Raw genomic sequence first — 21,044 nt, forward strand, 5'->3', positions numbered from 1 at the left:
TATTCAACTTTGTTGACAAAATCACAAAGGTAAAATTTTATTCACAGAAGATATGGTCGGAATCAGTGAGAGGCTCAGCTTTTATATATCTATAGTTGTGCAGGTCCAATTTGTGAAAAAGGTCGCTATTGCTGTGCTTGTGCACAGTTATGTGTTTGACTTTACATGAGTCTTGTGACCTGCCTTGGTAATTTACCTCAATCCAAAGTACTTCTCAACCGCACTCCTCCGTCACTACTCCGTTTCCTTCTCTACCTAAACCGGTCGCGCAGGCACTGACTTTAGATGCTAGCTCTGTTGGCTAACCCTTAGCTAGCAATCTCACACAGAGCATTGAGACTAGTGCCGAAACTGCCAAAGACCGCACTGCGAGTGAGTGACAGGAGGCGGGGCTATGTTGGCCCTGAAGCAATGCGTGGCTTAACCCGCTGTCCGAGAGAAGAAAAGACAGCGCATTGATCAATTGCAAATTATCTATTTTGTGTGATTTGGCGGAAAATAAATAGGTTGTTCTGCAGTTTTTAAAAACACTTTAATAAATAAACTTGACATTAACCAACCAAGATGTGTGCTGGATAGATCAGTCTATCAGCCTACCCAGTGGACTGTAGCAAACGTTGCTCATCTATCAGTCACACATCTAGGTGGACACGCCACCTGCAATGTCATAAGGGGCAGATTTCCAAAATGACTTGTAACGGCTAATCACACCACACCTGGTGGCATGTCATTGGACCTTTAAGCAGAAAGATCTTAGGTATTTCAACCGCTTATGAATAGTGCTGCCATAAACAACTAATCTTTCGACAATTTTAGATTAGTTGACTAATCTAAACGACCAATTCAAAAAAAAAGTCACGTTTTTTTTATTTCATTGTTTCCATTTTATTTTGAACTCGACTGAAGGGCCAAACATAAAATGTCACCCGAGCCATGAAACAATACAAATAACTTAAATTTTACCAAATCAAAATAACATGTAAACAATATAAAGAACTTTTATGTAACCAAATATAAAATTAAGCGCTGAAAGCAGGCAGGCACGCAGCTAGCTGATCTCGTTTACACTTGCGTGCATGGCGGGGTTTAAAACATTGCTGCCAAAGCCTATTTAGTAATCAAATGCAGGTGCGCAAGGCACACACAGACTGAAGGAGAAATTGTTTTCAACCGCCTCGGTACCATGCCGTATCAATTCCCAAGTTTCGAAAAGAAAAAGTATTGGAAGCGAATAAGCGACTCCGTTTTTGATTTATTGGTGTTTGAACAAATAGTTTTGGATGCATGCTTTGATTTTGTTTGTTAATTATAATGAAATCGCATACGCTCGCAACGCAAGCACCCGCTACAACCTGCCGATCTTCAGTCCAAACAACGTGATGCCACAGCGCGTTAACAATTCCGTCCCGAGGTGTCCATAGGCTTTATGGTTTATATGTATGAAAGCCGTTACCAAGGGATCGGTTCTGTCCCGAAAAACCCTCTGTCTCCGGAGAGACGCCTGTACGTTAAGTGCGTCGAGGTCCATGGGAACACCCACAAATGGTGACGCCATTATCGGAGGAGGGGCTAGGAAGCTGCGCACGCCGATATAAGTAGCTGATCTCCGGGTAGACTCACTGAAAAGCTGCTCCCGACCAGGTTTGGTTGCGAGCGTAAGTCACCATGGTGATACAGCGACGCTTAAAGAGATCGACTTTCATGGTACAGCTAACCCAGGCTTTCAGCTCAACATACCTCGCTAACCCTCTAATCGAGCTTCGTAGTACAGGCCCCTGGATTGGGCTTCGCTGGTTTGTTTCCCGGCGTTTCTATTGTTAACGGTCTTGCGTGTTCCAACGGTTTATTAGGTGTCTAATAAATCGCTGTCTAATCAATACTTCATTCACTGCCTCTTCCGTGGTTATTACAATATATGAATAGATTGCTCTGTAAAAAAATAAATAATAATTATACCAAATACATTTTCAGTCGCACCGGTGCGCCCAAATAAAATATTTGGTCGCACTACCCCGAATTCTAGGCGCATGTGTGCCCAAATTAGGCGCACTCTGGAGCCCTGCCTCAAAACAAAGAAGAGTAGCCTGACTGCTATGTTCAAGGCAGTGTTTGTATGTTCATCGTTTAATTACACTAAAGGCTTTTTTTTTGTATCGTCCTGATTTGATCAGTATATGCCAATGTTATCAATAAAAAAAAACATTGCACAAGGCAAGCCGATGCACTTCTCCATGTTGATAAGAGGATTAAAATGAGAAATTAATGGGACAAAGATCAAGGGATATTTAGAATATAAATAAAATTGCGATTAATCGTGAGTTAACCATGACAGGGGTTAATCTAAACCGGGAAAGAGGGGCGCTGCGCCTCCTTGTTTCAACCCAGCGCCTCCTTGTCGAAAATTGTAAATTACTTAAAAAAAAAAATAATAATAATAATAACTAAAAAAAAAAAAAAAATACTTAAAATCTCCGGGAATGGAGAGCGAGCGAGCAAGACCGCGCACAGGAGACAGACGTGCTCCTAACCGTGTTCGCATCTGTGTAGCGAGCGCGCAACACAACAGAGAGGGATCTAGAAACTGTGCATGAGGCAGTGTGCACGTGAGCCTCAGGCGCCTCCTGATTGGCCTGGATCGGTAAGTCAACCAATCAGTTTACAGTGTAGGCGGGCTTTTATCTCTTCTCCCGAACCAAATTTATCAGTTCAGTGAATCTGAGTGTCTGAGAAGAAAGAAAATATAGCGTATATACGTGTTTTTTTTTCTATATACATTACTGTATGTAATGTTCTGCATCTATGGTAACTTAGCCATTTTGAGTAATTTGGCCTTACTATACGAGTCAACATACTGGTCCTTCACAAGCCTCAGAATGATCACATTTCTACCTCAAATTTTCAAAAGCTCCGCACCGCGGAACCCCCCCTTCCACACCTTCCCCCCGCTCGGTCGCTTTGCTCCCTCGCCATTGATGTTTTCCCCCTTGTGAACTTTTTCTAGAAAAACCCCTGCATGACATTAATCACGATTAAATATTTTAATCGTGATTAAAATATTTGATCGCATTAATGTCATAGTTGACTTGTGATTAGTCGCACATTTTTTTATATTCTAAATATCCCTTGATTTCGTGCTGCTAGCCTTTTAGTGAGATCAGATTGTTGAGAAGGATAGTAATAAAATATATTTGGTAAGATTGTTATAAGAGAGACGCGCAGTGAATTCAACCCGGTGCATGACGGTGGTAGGCCTACCGTAAATCTTCAATAGCCCAGGCTTTTATTTCTTTCAATCACAGAACTTTCGAACAAAACTCTTGCTCAGCAAAGATGGGAAATATAAAATGTATTATTTAAACCAGTATGACTATTCGTACCGTACGTAGGCCTATACACATTACCAGGCTACGCACGCGCACACGCACACACCTTTCTACATTATAGGAGATGGCCCCAGTCTTTAGTCAAGTTCTGTGTCTAGCAGTTTCGAGTAGGTTCGACTGTGCGTTCACACCAAACGGTAATCGGGAGAATTCCAAGTGGGCCACTAACGTTTCGGGGCTGATTACTGCGGGATACCAATATTGCGTTGATAAAAGTTCCTTCCAGCGCTGTGCGCACGCAACCTCTCACTCACTCAACGACGCAACACTCACAAACTGTCAACATCGCAACGAATTCAATTTTGTCAAAGAGTGGAGTAACTGAGCGGCCCCTCCCGAAGTGGTACAGCCCAAGTGGGCCTTGAACTGCGATTGGTCAGAAAGATGTAACAGCTAATGACAACATTGAACTCTCGTGCAGCCTCGAACAGAGTGACACACAAAGACACACACACCTTTTTAAGGAGTTTTTCACCCGCTCCGTATCCTTGCTTGCCCCAACAAGTTTGTGCGGCGTGCTTGTTGTTTTGTTTCCGGTGTAGATCCGGTATGGTGTTGTAGTTTTTCTATCATGACTAGGACTAATTGCACGATAATCGTCGTTAAAATTGGTTTGCGTTAAACTGACAGCACTTATATATACCGTATTGGTCCGAATATAAGACAGCCTTTTTCCCCCTCGAAATAGGTCTGGAAAAGTCTTATATTCTTCTTATATTCGGGGTCTTGTATTCAGAGTTCAGCTTCTCCTCTTCGCCTCTCCCTTTTAAATGTCAATACTAGGGATGGGCACGAGTAGTAAATTCCAAACTCGAGTGATCGAAGGAATTCCTCGAGGATCAATCGAGTACTCGTTTAATAGAATCTATTTTTAGAATGCAACGCATCTGCAGCAGGAATAGGCCTAATGATGAACGGCAATATTACCACAGGGTGTCCGCGGAGGTCTTAAAAGTCTTAAATTCATTTTTCTAAATTTAAGGCCTTAAAAAGTCTTAAATTCGTCAAAAATGTCATATGCTGGTCTTAAATTTATAACTCGGGAGGTCTTAAATTTGTCGGGGCAGGGCTATTTAATTTTTTATTTTTCTCGCGGGACTTTTCGGGAAGGAGATGTAGAGAGGCTGCTTTCTTGCTAGCTGCATATATAAACGGATGTCTGCGCGCTTGCTAGCTAGTCTGCAACAATGGGTTGCAAAAAAGTTCAACGTCAGTTGGCTGGAAGACGTCCGTTTCCGAGGTTGGCTAACGTCCGTTGCCAACCCAGAACAGGCCAGATGCATTCCATGCAAAAGTAGCCTACATTCAAGCTCGGCACCATGGGGATTAAGGCTGTCGTCAGCCATATGCAGAGCCAAAAACATAAATCCTCTGCCAGGAGCCACACACAGACCCCAGCCATTTCTACGTTTTGCATCTCTGCCCCGGCGCCACCGCCGCAGACGGTCCGCGCTGCTAGCACTGACCTGAGGGTAGCATTTGGTGCGACACCAACACTGAAAGCGGAGTTGTTGTGGATTCTAAACACAGTGGTCAAGCACCAGTCCTACAACTCGAATGAGGGGATAGGAGATCTCTTCGGTTTGATGTTCCCTGACTCTCAAATCGCGAGCACCTTTACTGCTGGAAGGGACAAAACGGCGTATATAACTCGCTTCGGACTAGCGCCTTTCATCCGAAAGGAGCTAATCTGCAGCGTCAACAAGGCTGATTTTGTTTTGACGTTTGAGACGTTGAACCACGCCACTAAAAGCAAGCAACTTGACGTGCAAGTCCGATATTGGGTCGGAGATCAAGTGCATTCCCGGTACTTGGGCTCGCAATTCATGGGGCCCCACATATATGGGGGTAAAAGGGATGATGATACATTATATTTTTTAGACAATATGCAGAATCTTTTCACGGACGAATTAACACGGTCGGCTATTTTTGCCAGCACGCCACCCTAGCCATATTATGGGCAACCGTGTTCCCCTTGGCTGTGATTTGAACTTTGAATTCCTCGTAGGAGTTCATAATAATACATTGCTCGCCTTGGATGAAATACACCGCTCTTGCGCGATTTATTTTGCATAAGGGTGAGTCAAATGACGCGAGAAACGCCCCTTCTATGTGAACGCGCATTGAACCTAAAGCGGAAAACCTGGTTCAACTAATTTAATCTAAAGTGAGCGTCGTGGTACCATTTAACTGTGATTGCGAGTTGCGGCTCTGTCGAGCCAGGTTTTCCCAAGAAAGCCTGGGTATGTTCAACGAGGTTCGTGGTATACCCCCCAGGTCTTACTGAAGGCATTTATTTAATGGTGAAAATATTATCAGTGGCGTAAATATCGACTGCCCGGGGGCCCAGACGCTGTCCCCCCCCCCCCCCCCCCCCCTCTCAACAACTCACAACTTGGGTGCACCATAAATACCCAAATTAAAAATTTAGGCGCACCAGTGCACCCAAGGAAAAAGTTAGTCTGGAGCCCTGGAGTATCACTTTATGTTCAATAAACAGACACAAAGTAAACTTGAATGAGTCTCATTGAGTGACACACATGCTATGCTTGGGTTGTAATACAGCGGGATCCCCCCCACCATCGTGGGTTTAAGGTCTTAAATTTCATTCAAGGTGGTATTAAAAAGGTCTTAAAAAGTCTTAAATTTGACTTGCTGAAACCTGCAGATACCCTGTACCAACCAAACATGTCATGCTTATTCTCCATCAAAACAGTCAGTTATCAGAGTATTCATTATTGATTTTTGCAAACGTTCAAAATACATTTTCCTTACAAAAATAAATATGCGTCTCACAATTTAAATCACGTCGAACCAAGGCCTGTAACGGTTTAAAAAAAGCAAGAACGAAACAAGTAGCCTAACCATTGCAAATAATTTAAAGCTGCAAATAAAACGGCAGCAAATGGACTATGGAAATACTCAGCGTTGTGATCTTCTCTACACGGTCGGGATTACATCTGCGTCTTGCGGCGGTGAAATAGCCGACACACTTGGTTGCTGCGGGTCTGCTTTCCCGAACTCACCGTTGTGTTTCAGGAGCATATGTTGCCGAATAGTACTTGTAGTACTCTGGTAGCTCGATTTCGCTTGGCATATTTTACATTTCACCTTATGATCTCCTATTTAAAGTATTTCAATTCTTCGCTGCGCTTTGCTTTAACCGCCATCTCTTAACTTTTTGAATTCTGGCGTGCCTGCACACGGAACGGCACGCGCCACACAGAAATGTTATACATTTCATTTTCTTTGTGCCCACGGCATGCGTTAGTGGCGCCGCACAGAAAATTGATACATTTGCTTCAGAAAACTTTGTTTGTGTGTATATGCAAACTCGAGTTTGCCTGTCCACCAACCGAATTCATGTTGTGTTGAATACGGGGGGTCGTCTTATATTCGGACCAATTGTGTGTGTGTTTGTGTGTAAAGTCCCTAGTAACAAAGTGCTTGGTAATCTTTCGATCATTCCACAGTTAAAAACAATTTAACAAATATATGTAAACCAGTGGTTTTCAAACTGTGGGGCGCGCCCCCCCTGGGGGGCGCCAGAGTTCTTCAGGGGGGGCGCGACGTGAGAAAAGAATAAACCCGAAAAAAAACCTGAAAGGCGATGATTCAAATCATCAGTCGTACTTCAACTGTAGAAGTAATGTAACTAAATCAATTGTCAACCGTTTATCTTCGTGCAAACCATTTAACAAATCTACACACTTGTATCTTCAATAATATCTAAACAGAATTTCGATATCATTTAAAATCTCTTCAAAATCACAGTTTTAGTTTCATACCGCTTTGTTTTCAACTGTTTTCATTGAAGACGTCTGCCCATTCTGATACACCTACTTCTAGACATCGTAACTCATTCATTTTTCAACCGTTTACCATTGTTCAAACCATTAAACAAATCTACACACTTGTATCTTCAATACTATCTAAACGGAATTTTGATAGCATTTATACTTTTTTCAGAATCACAGTTTTAGTTTCAAACTGGCATCGTTTTCAGTTGCTTATAATAATTTAGGTCACCATAGCAACGCCGGTAAACAAACCCCGCCGAATAGTCTAATCTCTGGACTGAAAAGGCAGATCTGATTCGACCCTGAATGAATCTGTGTAAACTGGCAGTTTACACAGAATAAGATGTTCAAATGTATTTAAAAAAGGTTAAGCTAAAACATGCTTAGATAAAGTTGTTAAATTGTGTTAAGAAATGTGTTTAAAAACGCACAAAGATGTTGTAATGTTTCAGAAATATGTTTAAAATATTCTGACGTGTTGCTGAAAAAATATGTTTCAAATGTTTCAAAAATATGTTTCAAATGTTTTAAAATGATGATCAGAGATGTTTCAAATGTGTAAAATAATTAAGATAGCTTTCAAAACACAGGTATTTAGAACATTTTTTTTGGGGGGGGGGGGGCTCAGCTGAAATTTCTTCTCTGAGGGGGGGCTCACTCTCTCACACTTTGAAAACCCCTGATGTAAACAATAGAAAAAAAGGGTTAGAAAAAAGGGTTTGGTAAAAACTAGGGATGCACCGTTCGGCCGAAGGAGTAAAACGGCCGAACATAATACATTTATGTTATTTATTTATAAAAAAAAGAGAAAAAAAAAGGTTTTACTCATTTATTTAAAGGTACATTGTTCTTAAATTCTTGCTATAATGTCTGCTGGAATGTTAGAAAACGTTCAGTATTAAATAAATATTTTGTATCAAAATGTACAGAAAAGCAAGACAAAAAAAATGTCATTGTTTGATTTATGCAATGGTGAAAAATTAAAGGAAAATGAATGAAAAACAGTAAAAGCCACATTTGTTATTCGGTTTCGGCCTTCGGCCAACTGTTTCAGTATATTCGGTTTCGGCCAAGAATTTTAATTTCGGTGCATCCCTATTAAAAATAGATTAACAGTTCTCATCCATCCCAACAGTTTCCACATGTGCGTGCATGCGTTCAACGAGCACGGAAGCAACAGTTTCACTTGAGTTCTCCCACTTGTCTTCCCGCTTGATAGAACGCTGCGCTTCCTCTCTGCCCGCTTGCCCCTCTATGGCACCTGAAGCAGACGCCTAAAGAGGACTCTTTTGATGCGTTATCGTGGTGGGGAGAGCGCGGTTGTTCATTTCCCAATATTGCTCAGATTGCCAGATTTATCCTCGCTATCCCTGCCCAGTGCATCCAGCGCAGCAAGCGAGCGAGACTTCTCCGGTGCTGGAAATGATATTGAGGAGCAGAGGAGTCAATGAAAACCATCCTCAGTGGATGATGTGCTATCTTTGCAAAGCAATCTAAAGCAACACGTCATACCTCAGATGGTGTAACTCACCGGGGTTCTATCTAATGTGTCTAATTTTCCTTCGGGTGCGGATCGGGTGTCTGAATCAATTTATAGCGGGTCGGGTGCGGAACGTAATTCACTCTACTGTCGGAACACGGGTCAGATACGATTTTAGTATTGCGAGTACGGCTTTGCAAAATAAGACCTGTGCAGGACTCTGGCACAAGGGCTGGCCCGAATTATTCGAATACTCGTTTGGAAAATCAGTATTCAGAGCTTTGTTTATTTTTTCACGTACGTTACAAGAGCGAGGGAGGCAAACTATAAGCGACACCAAGCAGAGGAGCGAGAGAGGTGGAGGAAGAATAGATATCTTGTTTCCCTTTTACTTTATAGCACAACATTAGCGGGAGCTCGGGAGGAAAAGTAATGCTTAGCGAAATGCTAACTTTAGCTTAGCTGTTAGTTTACGTTCGCTGTACAGCGCCGCGCCCATCAACTGTGACTGGCTTGCTGCAGAGCGTGAGTGTCTTGGGAATACCCGGTCAATATAATGGATATAATATGGACACATAAGACAATCAATATTCTGTATTTGTTAAGGATTTATTGTACAAATTCCCTGAAAAGATGCACGTTCCAGGATGAATTGAAAAGCCCCCGTAAGGGCTGAGATGACAGCTGATTTGGAACAGAACATCAGCTGTTCGCTTCCACGGAGAAAAACGAAGGAACTCCAACTTACTTAGGCCTACTAATTAACGTTCAAAAGCTATTAAATCTTCAACAAAATATGCAGATACTGTCATATGTAGGAATTATTAATGTTTTTGATTCATTATTCTGTAGGCCATATAACCGTGCAGGCCTTGTCAAAGTTGGCAAAATGCATAGAAGACACGAAGCATTGTAGGCTAGACAATGTCATCCATGCTACAATGACTTCCATTAGCAGTATCTCGGCTTTAGTTTTAAAATTTTTCCATCCCTCGGATGTAGACATCAAAATAAATTGCTGCTCAGAAATTTACACCCCGTAGTGTTAAACTCGGTTTCCGGACAGCCCCTCTGTCTCTGATGCAATTATCAAAATCAACGGACTTCTAGAAAGCGCTCCCCATGTCAGCACATCAAACGCACTGTCGCAAAATATAGGTCTTATTTCAGTTACGATGATAAAATGACATTACTAGGTTGATGATCATATAAGACATATAACAACGTTTACGGGGAACGCAAGCAACTCTTTCCAGCTCCTGCAACAGTCATGCTGTCGAGGGCAGGTGTTTGCAGCACACAAAGATGCAGATGCCAGAAAGATGCCAAAGTGCCTGCAAAAAAGCAGGTTACCTTGGAAGCAGCTGTCATTCCTTATGACAAGATAGGGCCCTGGCAGTTCATCACAAATGTGGATATATAACATCATAAAAATATGATCCCTATTTATACTGTAAAAAATAGGGGTTCATTAAGATGCTGCAAACATATATTAATATAATATACCAAAACAGCGTCAATAGGCAAAGTCACCGTAGTTTGAGAGGGCTTGACTTTGAGTGTAGAGGAATTGGTCGGCCAGCAGCATCATTGCCGTGAGGAAAAAGGGACCCCACCCATTAAATCTGTGTGAAGGAAGGTGATGGACTTATATTATGTGAGGTTGCAATGGCTTTCAAGGAATGTCATTTTCTGAAGCTTGGTCCTGAATAATATCCCTTAATAACACCCTTAGAAGTCAATTACGTATTCTAATGGCATGATTTTCATCCACTGACTCCTAGGCACGCATGGAGGTAGATGCAGACGGCAATGGAGCCAAGATCTTTGCCTATGCTTTCGACATCGGTAAAGGGCGCTGGGCAGGAAGACCCCTGCACGAGCTGCTCTGGTGAGTGAGGCTTCCGATTGGTTGTCCATCTGCTCTGTTGAGTGAGCATTCCTATTAGTTGTCCAAGTGCTCTGATGAAGGAGAAGCCCTCCTATTGGTTGTCTAAGGGCTCTGATGAAGTGGAAGACCTATTGGTTGTCCAAGTGCTCTGATTAAGTGGTAGCCCCATGGAAGTACTTCTCCTGTAATAATTGATCTCACTTAACCCATTCAGACCGGATCACGCATACGTGTGTATTTACCTTTAAGACCGGAACACGCATCAATGCGTAGTTACCATTGAGACCGGGAAACGCGTCTGTCATTTTCAGCAATGCGGTCTTTTTCAAGGCAAATGACCAGTTATACTCACTGTGATTGGTTGATATATTCTTGGGGTGAGCGAACGAGATGCTTGGGATTTTTTTTTAATTAATAGCGAAGCATTCTATTGGTCGAAATACACGTGGATCATGTTTTAGTCAGTGGGACGTTTAAACTTTAAATCGCCGAAGCGATCGAATATGGCATCGAACCTCACACATTCGAGTGAAGTTAGTGACATCGAAGACACTGAATTAGATAACTTGGATGAATTAGATAACTTGGAAGAAAATATTTTACCATCTGATCGCGTGGTAAGAGAGCAATGGATTCAAGCGATGTTTGGGGAAGAAGAGGATTTGAGCGAGTTTGAAGGCTTCGCGAACGAGTGGAAGAGTGGCAACTTTCACTCGCGGGAAAAGATTCCATTCAATCGCCAACCTGGCATAAAGATCAAGCTGCCAATGCCAGATGTTATAACACCGGTGCAGGTATTCTCCCATATCTTCACGGAAGAAATGTGGATGCGTCTTATAACGCAAACCAACCTCTATGCTGAGCAAACGCGGAGTGCAACGCCTTCGAACAGCAAGTGGGATCCCGTCACAATCCATGAAATGAAGACGTTCGTGGGACTGTCTGGCCATGGGGATACATGATAATGATTTGATCCTGATACTAATTACAATGCGTTATGTCACAAGTCACTGATAATAATGGATGATTTGAATAATAATATGATGCATAAAAACAATACAAATGACAATTATAGATTATTCTTACGATAATAATTCATGTCTGATGATAATGATTTGATCCTGATACTAATTACAATACGTTATGTCACAAGTCACTGATAATAATGGATGATTATGGATAATAATATGATGATAATATGATCCATCAAAATAATATAGAAATATATAAAGAAAATGAACATTAATAAAAATTGAAATTATTAGGTAAAGAATAAGTAACCCTCTGTTTTGTTTTGTTCTATATCTGTGTTTCAGTGTCTATCACTTGTCACTTAGGTACCTCAAAAGTATGACATAGAAGCAGATCTGTATTGATTTTCAAAATGTTCTTGATGTTTTTGATGTCTATTGATTTTTTAAAAATATGCAGTTGAAGTTTATGGCCAAGCAAGTCAGTCAAGTTGACAGCCAAAGAATTAATCTCTCAAATGCCTTTTACCTCATGTTTTTATCTGCTATAGAGCCTGAGAAATTAAGGTTTTATTAGGCGTAGACAAACTTTGAATATTGTTCTGAAAACCTTCAGGTTTTGAGAGGGGGTTTACAGAAAAGTTCTTAAGGTGCGGACACACCAGACGCGTATCTCGCGTACCTCGCGTATAAAATCGCCATTTTTTTCCATAGGGAACCATTGGTTTACGCGCGTATGAGACGCGTACACGCGTTACATGCGTATAAGCAACATTTTACTCGCGTTAGGGGCGTATGAGGCGCGTATATGTCCGCGCGTATATGTCCGCGCGTATATGTACGCGAGGAGTTCAAAAAATTTAACTTTTTACGCTCATACGCGCCGCAATAGCCAATCAGCGTTGAGCTTGACCCGACGTCACTGGCAGAGTAGTGAGAGTGAGAGTAGTGAGCTTGGACAGAAGCATACGGCCGACATCTTTCTTTATTCTGTGTGGAAATAGTAACATAGTTACGCCATTAAATGCTTTTATGGAAACATTTTTAGCGAGAAATTTGCATTTTACTTTCATAATGTTCACTCGGTGAATGTGAAGGATGTTTGGTTTGATAGTTATGACGGAGAGGGAACGCTCCGTTCACTTGCATGGACAGAGTCTAAGCAACCTCAACGTCTTGGCGGACTATATATCTGCTGATCAACACTACGAATGCTGGAAACACACCAGACACACCATGTGAAGTTATTTAACCCGATTATTGTTATTTATATCCGAGATTATTTAATCTAACCCGATCTAAACTCTATCACCCAAACACGGCGGCGTTTGGGTTTCCTACCTCGGACTCCAGCGCAGCCATGTCCATGGCAGCCACGGCCGGCAACTTTCTTTATTCAGGGTGGAAATAGTAACATAGTTACGCCATTAAATGCGTTTATGGAAACATTTCTAGCGAGAAATGTGCATTTTACTTTCATAATGTTCGCTCGGTGAATGTGAAGGATGTTTGGTTTGATAGTTATGACGAAGAGTGAACGCTCCGTTCACTTGCATGGACAGAGTCTCTGATTGCTAAGCAACCTCAACGTCTTGGCGGACTATTTCTCTGCTGATCAACACTACGAATGCTGGAAACACACCAGACACACCATGTGAAGTTATTTAACCCGATTATTGTTATTGATATCCGAGATTATTTAATCTAACCCGATCCAAGCTCTATCATCCACCCAAACACGGCGGCGTTTGGGTTTCCTTCCTCGGACTCCTAAATCCAGCGCAGCCACAGGCTGGGGGGGGGAAGTTTTGGGCGGTCTCATCTACGCGCGTATGCGTACGCGCGTATCTGACCATTTTTGACACAAAATGGTCAGATACGCGCGTACGCATACGCGCGTAGATGAGACCGCCCAAAACTTCCCCCCCCCAGCCTGTGGCTGCGCTGGATTTAGGAGTCCGAGGAAGGAAACCCAAACGCCGCCGTGTTTGGGTGGATGATAGAGCTTGGATCGGGTTAGATTAAATAATCTCGGATATCAATAACAATAATCGGGTTAAATAACTTCACATGGTGTGTCTGGTGTGTTTCCAGCATTCGTAGTGTTGATCAGCAGATATATAGTCCGCCAAGACGTTGAGGTTGCTTAGACTCTGTCCATGCAAGTGAACGGAGCGTTCCCTCTCCGTCATAACTATCAAACCAAACATCCTTCACATTCACCGAGTGAACATTATGAAAGTAAAATGCAAATTTCTCGCTAAAAATGTTTCCATAAAAGCATTTAATGGCGTAACTATGTTACTATTTCCACACAGAATAAAGAAAGATGTCGGCCGTATGCTTCTGTCCAAGCTCACTACTCTCACTCTCACTACTCTGCCAGTGACGTCGGGTCAAGCTCAACGCTGATTGGCTATTGCGGCGCGTATGAGCGTAAAAAGTTAAATTTTTTGAACTCCTCGCGTACATATACGCGCGGACATATACGCGCGGACATATACGCGCCTCATACGCCCCTAACGCGAGTAAAATGTTGCTTATACGCATGTAACGCGTGTACGCGTCTCATACGCGCGTAAACCAATGGTTCCCTATGGAAAAAAATGGCGATTTTATACGCGAGGTACGCGAGATACGCGTCTGGTGTGTCCGCACCTTAAGAACTTTTCTGTAAACCCCCTCTCAAAACCTGAAGGTTTTCAGAACAATATTCAAAGTTTGTCAACGCCTAATAAAACCTTAATTTCTCAGGCTCTATAGCAGATAAAAACATGAGGTAAAAGGCATTTGAGAGATTAATTCTTTGGCTGTCAACTTGACTGACTTGCTTGGCCATAAACTTCAACTGCATATTTTTAAAAAATCAATAGACATCAAAAACATCAAGAACATTTTGAAAATCAATACAGATCTGCTTCTATGTCATACTTTTGAGGTACCTAAGTGACAAGTGATAGACACTGAAACACAGATATAGAACAAAACAAAACAGAGGGTTACTTATTCTTTACCTAATAATTTCAATTTTTATTAATGTTCATTTTCTTTATATATTTCTATATTATTTTGATGGATCATATTATCATCATATTATTATCCATAATCATCCATTATTATCAGTGACTTGTGACATAACGTATTGTAATTAGTATCAGGATCAAATCATTATCATCAGACATGAATTATTATCGTAAGAATAATCTATAATTGTCATTTGTATTGTTTTTATGCATCATATTATTATTCAAATCATCCATTATTATCAGTGACTTGTGACATAACGCATTGTAATTAGTATCAGGATCAAATCATTATCATGTATCCCCATGGCCAGACAGTCCCACGAACGTCTTCATTTCATGGATTGTGACGGGATCCCACTTGCTGTTCGAAGGCGTTGCACTCCGCGTTTGCTCAGCATAGAGGTTGGTTTGCGTTATAAGACGCATCCACATTTCTTCCGTGAAGATATGGGAGAATACCTGCACCGGTGTTATAACATCTGGCATTGGCAGCTTGATCTTTATGCCAGGTTGGCGATTGAATGGAATCTTTTCCCGCGAGTGAAAGTTGCCACTCTTCCACTCGTTCGCGAAGCCTTCAAACTCGCTCAAATCCTCTTCTTCCCCAAACATCGCTTGAATCCATTGCTCTCTTACCACGCGATCAGATGGTAAAATATTTTCTTCCAAGTTATCTAATTCATCCAAGTTATCTAATTCAGTGTCTTCGATGTCACTAACTTCACTCGAATGTGTGAGGTTCGATGCCATATTCGATCGCTTCGGCGATTTAAAGTTTAAACGTCCCACTGACTAAAACATGATCCACGTGTATTTCGACCAATAGAATGCTTCGCTATTAATTAAAAAAAAATCCCAAGCATCTCGTTCGCTCACCCCAAGAATATATCAACCAATCACAGTGAGTATAACTGGTCATTTGCCTTGAAAAAGACCGCATTGCTGAAAATGACAGACGCGTTTCCCGGTCTCAATGGTAACTACGCATTGATGCGTGTTCCGGTCTTAAAGGTAAATACACACGTATGCGTGATCCGGTCTGAATGGGTTAAGTGAGATCAATTATTACAGGAGAAGTACTTCCATGGGGCTACCACTTAATCAGAGCACTTGGACAACCAATAGGTCTTCCACTTCATCAGAGCCCTTAGACAACCAATAGGAGGGCTTCTCCTTCATCAGAGCACTTGGACAACTAATAGGAATGCTCACTCAACAGAGCAGATGGACAACCAATCGGAAGCCTCACTCACCAGAGCAGCTCGTGCAGGGGTCTTCCTGCCCAGCGCCCTTTACCGATGTCGAAAGCATAGGCAAAGATCTTGGCTCCATTGCCGTCTGCATCTACCTCCATGCGTGCCTAGGAGTCAGTGGATGAAAATCATGCCATTAGAATACGTAATTGACTTCTAAGGGTGTTATTAAGGGATATTATTCAGGACCAAGCTTCAGAAAATGACATTCCTTGAAAGCCATTGCAACCTCACATAATATAAGTCCATCACCTTCCTTCACACAGATTTAATGGGTGGGGTCCCTTTTTCCTCACGGCAATGATGCTGCTGGCCGACCAATTCCTCTACACTCAAAGTCAAGCCCTCTCAAACTACGGTGACTTTGCCTATTGACGCTGTTTTGGTATATTATATTAATATATGTTTGCAGCATCTTAATGAACCCCTATTTTTTACAGTATAAATAGGGATCATATTTTTATGATGTTATATATCCACATTTGTGATGAACTGCCAGGGCCCTATCTTGTCATAAGGAATGACAGCTGCTTCCAAGGTAACCTGCTTTTTTGCAGGCACTTTGGCATCTTTCTGGCATCTGCATCTTTGTGTGCTGCAAACACCTGCCCTCGACAGCATGACTGTTGCAGGAGCTGGAAAGAGTTGCTTGCGTTCCCCGTAAACGTTGTTATATGTCTTATATGATCATCAACCTAGTAATGTCATTTTATCATCGTAACTGAAATAAGACCTATATTTTGCGACAGTGCGTTTGATGTGCTGACATGGGGAGCGCTTTCTAGAAGTCCGTTGATTTTGATAATTGCATCAGAGACAGAGGGGCTGTCCGGAAACCGAGTTTAACACTACGGGGTGTAAATTTCTGAGCAGCAATTTATTTTGATGTCTACATCCGAGGGATGGAAAAATTTTAAAACTAAAGCCGAGATACTGCTAATGGAAGTCATTGTAGCATGGATGACATTGTCTAGCCTACAATGCTTCGTGTCTTCTATGCATTTTGCCAACTTTGACAAGGCCTGCACGGTTATATGGCCTACAGAATAATGAATCAAAAACATTAATAATTCCTACATATGACAGTATCTGCATATTTTGTTGAAGATTTAATAGCTTTTGAACGTTAATTAGTAGGCCTAAGTAAGTTGGAGTTCCTTCGTTTTTCTCCGTGGAAGCGAACAGCTGATGTTCTGTTCCAAATCAGCTGTCATCTCAGCCCTTACGGGGGCTTTTCAATTCATCCTGGAACGTGCATCTTTTCAGGGAATTTGTACAATAAATCCTTAACAAATACAGAATATTGATTGTCTTATGTGTCCATATTATATCCATTATATTGACCGGGTATTCCCAAGACACTCACGCTCTGCAGCAAGCCAGTCACAGTTGATGGGCGCGGCGCTGTACAGCGAACGTAAACTAACAGCTAAGCTAAAGTTAGCATTTCGCTAAGCATTACTTTTCCTCCCGAGCTCCCGCTAATGTTGTGCTATAAAGTAAAAGGGAAACAAGATATCTATTCTTCCTCCACCTCTCTCGCTCCTCTGCTTGGTGTCGCTTATAGTTTGCCTCCCTCGCTCTTGTAACGTACGTGAAAAAATAAACAAAGCTCTGAATACTGATTTTCCAAACGAGTATTCGAATAATTCGGGCCAGCCCTTGTGCCAGAGTCCTGCACAGGTCTTATTTTGCAAAGCCGTACTCGCAATACTAAAATCGTATCTGACCCGTGTTCCGACAGTAGAGTGAATTACGTTCCGCACCCGACCCGCTATAAATTGATTCAGACACCCGATCCGCACCCGAAGGAAAATTAGACACATTAGATAGAACCCCGGTGAGTTACACCATCTGAGGTATGACGTGTTGCTTTAGATTGCTTTGCAAAGATAGCACATCATCCACTGAGGATGGTTTTCATTGACTCCTCTGCTCCTCAATATCATTTCCAGCACCGGAGAAGTCTCGCTCGCTTGCTGCGCTGGATGCACTGGGCAGGGATAGCGAGGATAAATCTGGCAATCTGAGCAATATTGGGAAATGAACAACCGCGCTCTCCCCACCACGATAACGCATCAAAAGAGTCCTCTTTAGGCGTCTGCTTCAGGTGCCATAGAGGGGCAAGCGGGCAGAGAGGAAGCGCAGCGTTCTATCAAGCGGGAAGACAAGTGGGAGAACTCAAGTGAAACTGTTGCTTCCGTGCTCGTTGAACGCATGCACGCACATGTGGAAACTGTTGGGATGGATGAGAACTGTTAATCTATTTTTAATAGGGATGCACCGAAATTAAAATTCTTGGCCGAAACCGAATATACTGAAACAGTTGGCCGAAGGCCGAAACCGAATAACAAATGTGGCTTTTACTGTTTTTCATTCATTTTCCTTTAATTTTTCACCATTGCATAAATCAAACAATGACATTTTTTTTGTCTTGCTTTTCTGTACATTTTGATACAAAATATTTATTTAATACTGAACGTTTTCTAACATTCCAGCAGACATTATAGCAAGAATTTAAGAACAATGTACCTTTAAATAAATGAGTAAAACCTTTTTTTTTCTCTTTTTTTTATAAATAAATAACATAAATGTATTATGTTCGGCCGTTTTACTCCTTCGGCCGAACGGTGCATCCCTAGTTTTTACCAAACCCTTTTTTCTAACCCTTTTTTTCTATTGTTTACATCAGGGGTTTTCAAAGTGTGAGAGAGTGAGCCCCCCCTCAGAGAAGAAATTTCAGCTGAGCCCCCCCCCCCCCCAAAAAAAATGTTCTAAATACCTGTGTTTTGAAAGCTATCTTAATTATTTTACACATTTGAAACATCTCTGATCATCATTTTAAAACATTTGAAACATATTTTTGAAACATTTGAAACATATTTTTTCAGCAACACGTCAGAATATTTTAAACATATTTCTGAAACATTACAACATCTTTGTGCGTTTTTAAACACATTTCTTAACACAATTTAACAACTTTATCTAAGCATGTTTTAGCTTAACCTTTTTTAAATACATTTGAACATCTTATTCTGTGTAAACTGCCAGTTTACACAGATTCATTCAGGGTCGAATCAGATCTGCCTTTTCAGTCCAGAGATTAGACTATTCGGCGGGGTTTGTTTACCGGCGTTGCTATGGTGACCTAAATTATTATAAGCAACTGAAAACGATGCCAGTTTGAAACTAAAACTGTGATTCTGAAAAAAGTATAAATGCTATCAAAATTCCGTTTAGATAGTATTGAAGATACAAGTGTGTAGATTTGTTTAATGGTTTGAACAATGGTAAACGGTTGAAAAATGAATGAGTTACGATGTCTAGAAGTAGGTGTATCAGAATGGGCAGACGTCTTCAATGAAAACAGTTGAAAACAAAGCGGTATGAAACTAAAACTGTGATTTTGAAGAGATTTTAAATGATATCGAAATTCTGTTTAGATATTATTGAAGATACAAGTGTGTAGATTTGTTAAATGGTTTGCACGAAGATAAACGGTTGACAATTGATTTAGTTACATTACTTCTACAGTTGAAGTACGACTGATGATTTGAATCATCGCCTTTCAGGTTTTTTTTCGGGTTTATTCTTTTCTCACGTCGCGCCCCCCCTGAAGAACTCTGGCGCCCCCCAGGGGGGGCGCGCCCCACAGTTTGAAAACCACTGGTTTACATATATTTGTTAAATTGTTTTTAACTGTGGAATGATCGAAAGATTACCAAGCACTTTGTTACTAGGGACTTTACACACAAACACACACACAATTGGTCCGAATATAAGACGACCCCCCGTATTCAACACAACATGAATTCGGTTGGTGGACAGGCAAACTCGAGTTTGCATATACACACAAACAAAGTTTTCTGAAGCAAATGTATCAATTTTCTGTGCGGCGCCACTAACGCATGCCGTGGGCACAAAGAAAATGAAATGTATAACATTTCTGTGTGGCGCGTGCCGTTCCGTGTGCAGGCACGCCAGAATTCAAAAAGTTAAGAGATGGCGGTTAAAGCAAAGCGCAGCGAAGAATTGAAATACTTTAAATAGGAGATCATAAGGTGAAATGTAAAATATGCCAAGCGAAATCGAGCTACCAGAGTACTACAAGTACTATTCGGCAACATATGCTCCTGAAACACAACGGTGAGTTCGGGAAAGCAGACCCGCAGCAACCAAGTGTGTCGGCTATTTCACCGCCGCAAGACGCAGATGTAATCCCGACCGTGTAGAGAAGATCACAACGCTGAGTATTTCCATAGTCCATTTGCTGCCGTTTTATTTGCAGCTTTAAATTATTTGCAATGGTTAGGCTACTTGTTTCGTTCTTGCTTTTTTTAAACCGTTACAGGCCTTGGTTCGACGTGATTTAAATTGTGAGACGCATATTTATTTTTGTAAGGAAAATGTATTTTGAACGTTTGCAAAAATCAATAATGAATACTCTGATAACTGACTGTTTTGATGGAGAATAAGCATGACATGTTTGGTTGGTACAGGGTATCTGCAGGTTTCAGCAAGTCAAATTTAAGACTTTTTAAGACCTTTTTAATACCACCTTGAATGAAATTTAAGACCTTAAACCCACGATGGTGGGGGGGATCCCGCTGTATTACAACCCAAGCATAGCATGTGTGTCACTCAATGAGACTCATTCAAGTTTACTTTGTGTCTGTTTATTGAACATAAAGTGATACTCCAGGGCTCCAGACTAACTTTTTCCTTGGGTGCACTGGTGCGCCTAAATTTTTAATTTGGGTATTTATGGTGCACCCAAGTTGTGAGTTGTTGAGAGGGGGGGGGGGGGGGGGGGGGGGGACAGCGTCTGGGCCCCCGGGCAGTCGATATTTACGCCACTGATAATATTTTCACCATTAAATAAATGCCTTCAGTAAGACCTGGGGGGTATACCACGAACCTCGTTGAACATACCCAGGCTTTCTTGGGAAAACCTGGCTCGACAGAGCCGCAACTCGCAATCACAGTTAAATGGTACCACGACGCTCACTTTAGATTAAATTAGTTGAACCAGGTTTTCCGCTTTAGGTTCAATGCGCGTTCACATAGAAGGGGCGTTTCTCGCGTCATTTGACTCACCCTTATGCAAAATAAATCGCGCAAGAGCGGTGTATTTCATCCAAGGCGAGCAATGTATTATTATGAACTCCTACGAGGAATTCAAAGTTCAAATCACAGCCAAGGGGAACACGGTTGCCCATAATATGGCTAGGGTGGCGTGC

The 21,044-nt window shown here is 41.7% G+C and overlaps 1 protein-coding gene across 1 annotated transcript in view; it reads right to left on the bottom strand.

Annotated features, from left to right (window-relative positions):
- The window catches only part of zmynd19 (zinc finger, MYND-type containing 19), a 49,831-nt gene that overhangs the window by 15,139 nt on the left and 13,648 nt on the right, over positions 1 to 21,044 (bottom strand). Inside the window, exon 3 of the mRNA XM_056587973.1 lies at positions 15,805 to 15,911. Within this exon, the coding sequence (XP_056443948.1) occupies positions 15,805 to 15,911 (107 nt within the window). The remainder of the gene's footprint in view (positions 1 to 15,804; positions 15,912 to 21,044) is intronic.

The sequence above is a fragment of the Gadus chalcogrammus genome, chromosome 4, assembly GCF_026213295.1.
Source record: "Gadus chalcogrammus isolate NIFS_2021 chromosome 4, NIFS_Gcha_1.0, whole genome shotgun sequence".
Lineage (NCBI taxonomy): Eukaryota > Metazoa > Chordata > Actinopteri > Gadiformes > Gadidae > Gadus > Gadus chalcogrammus.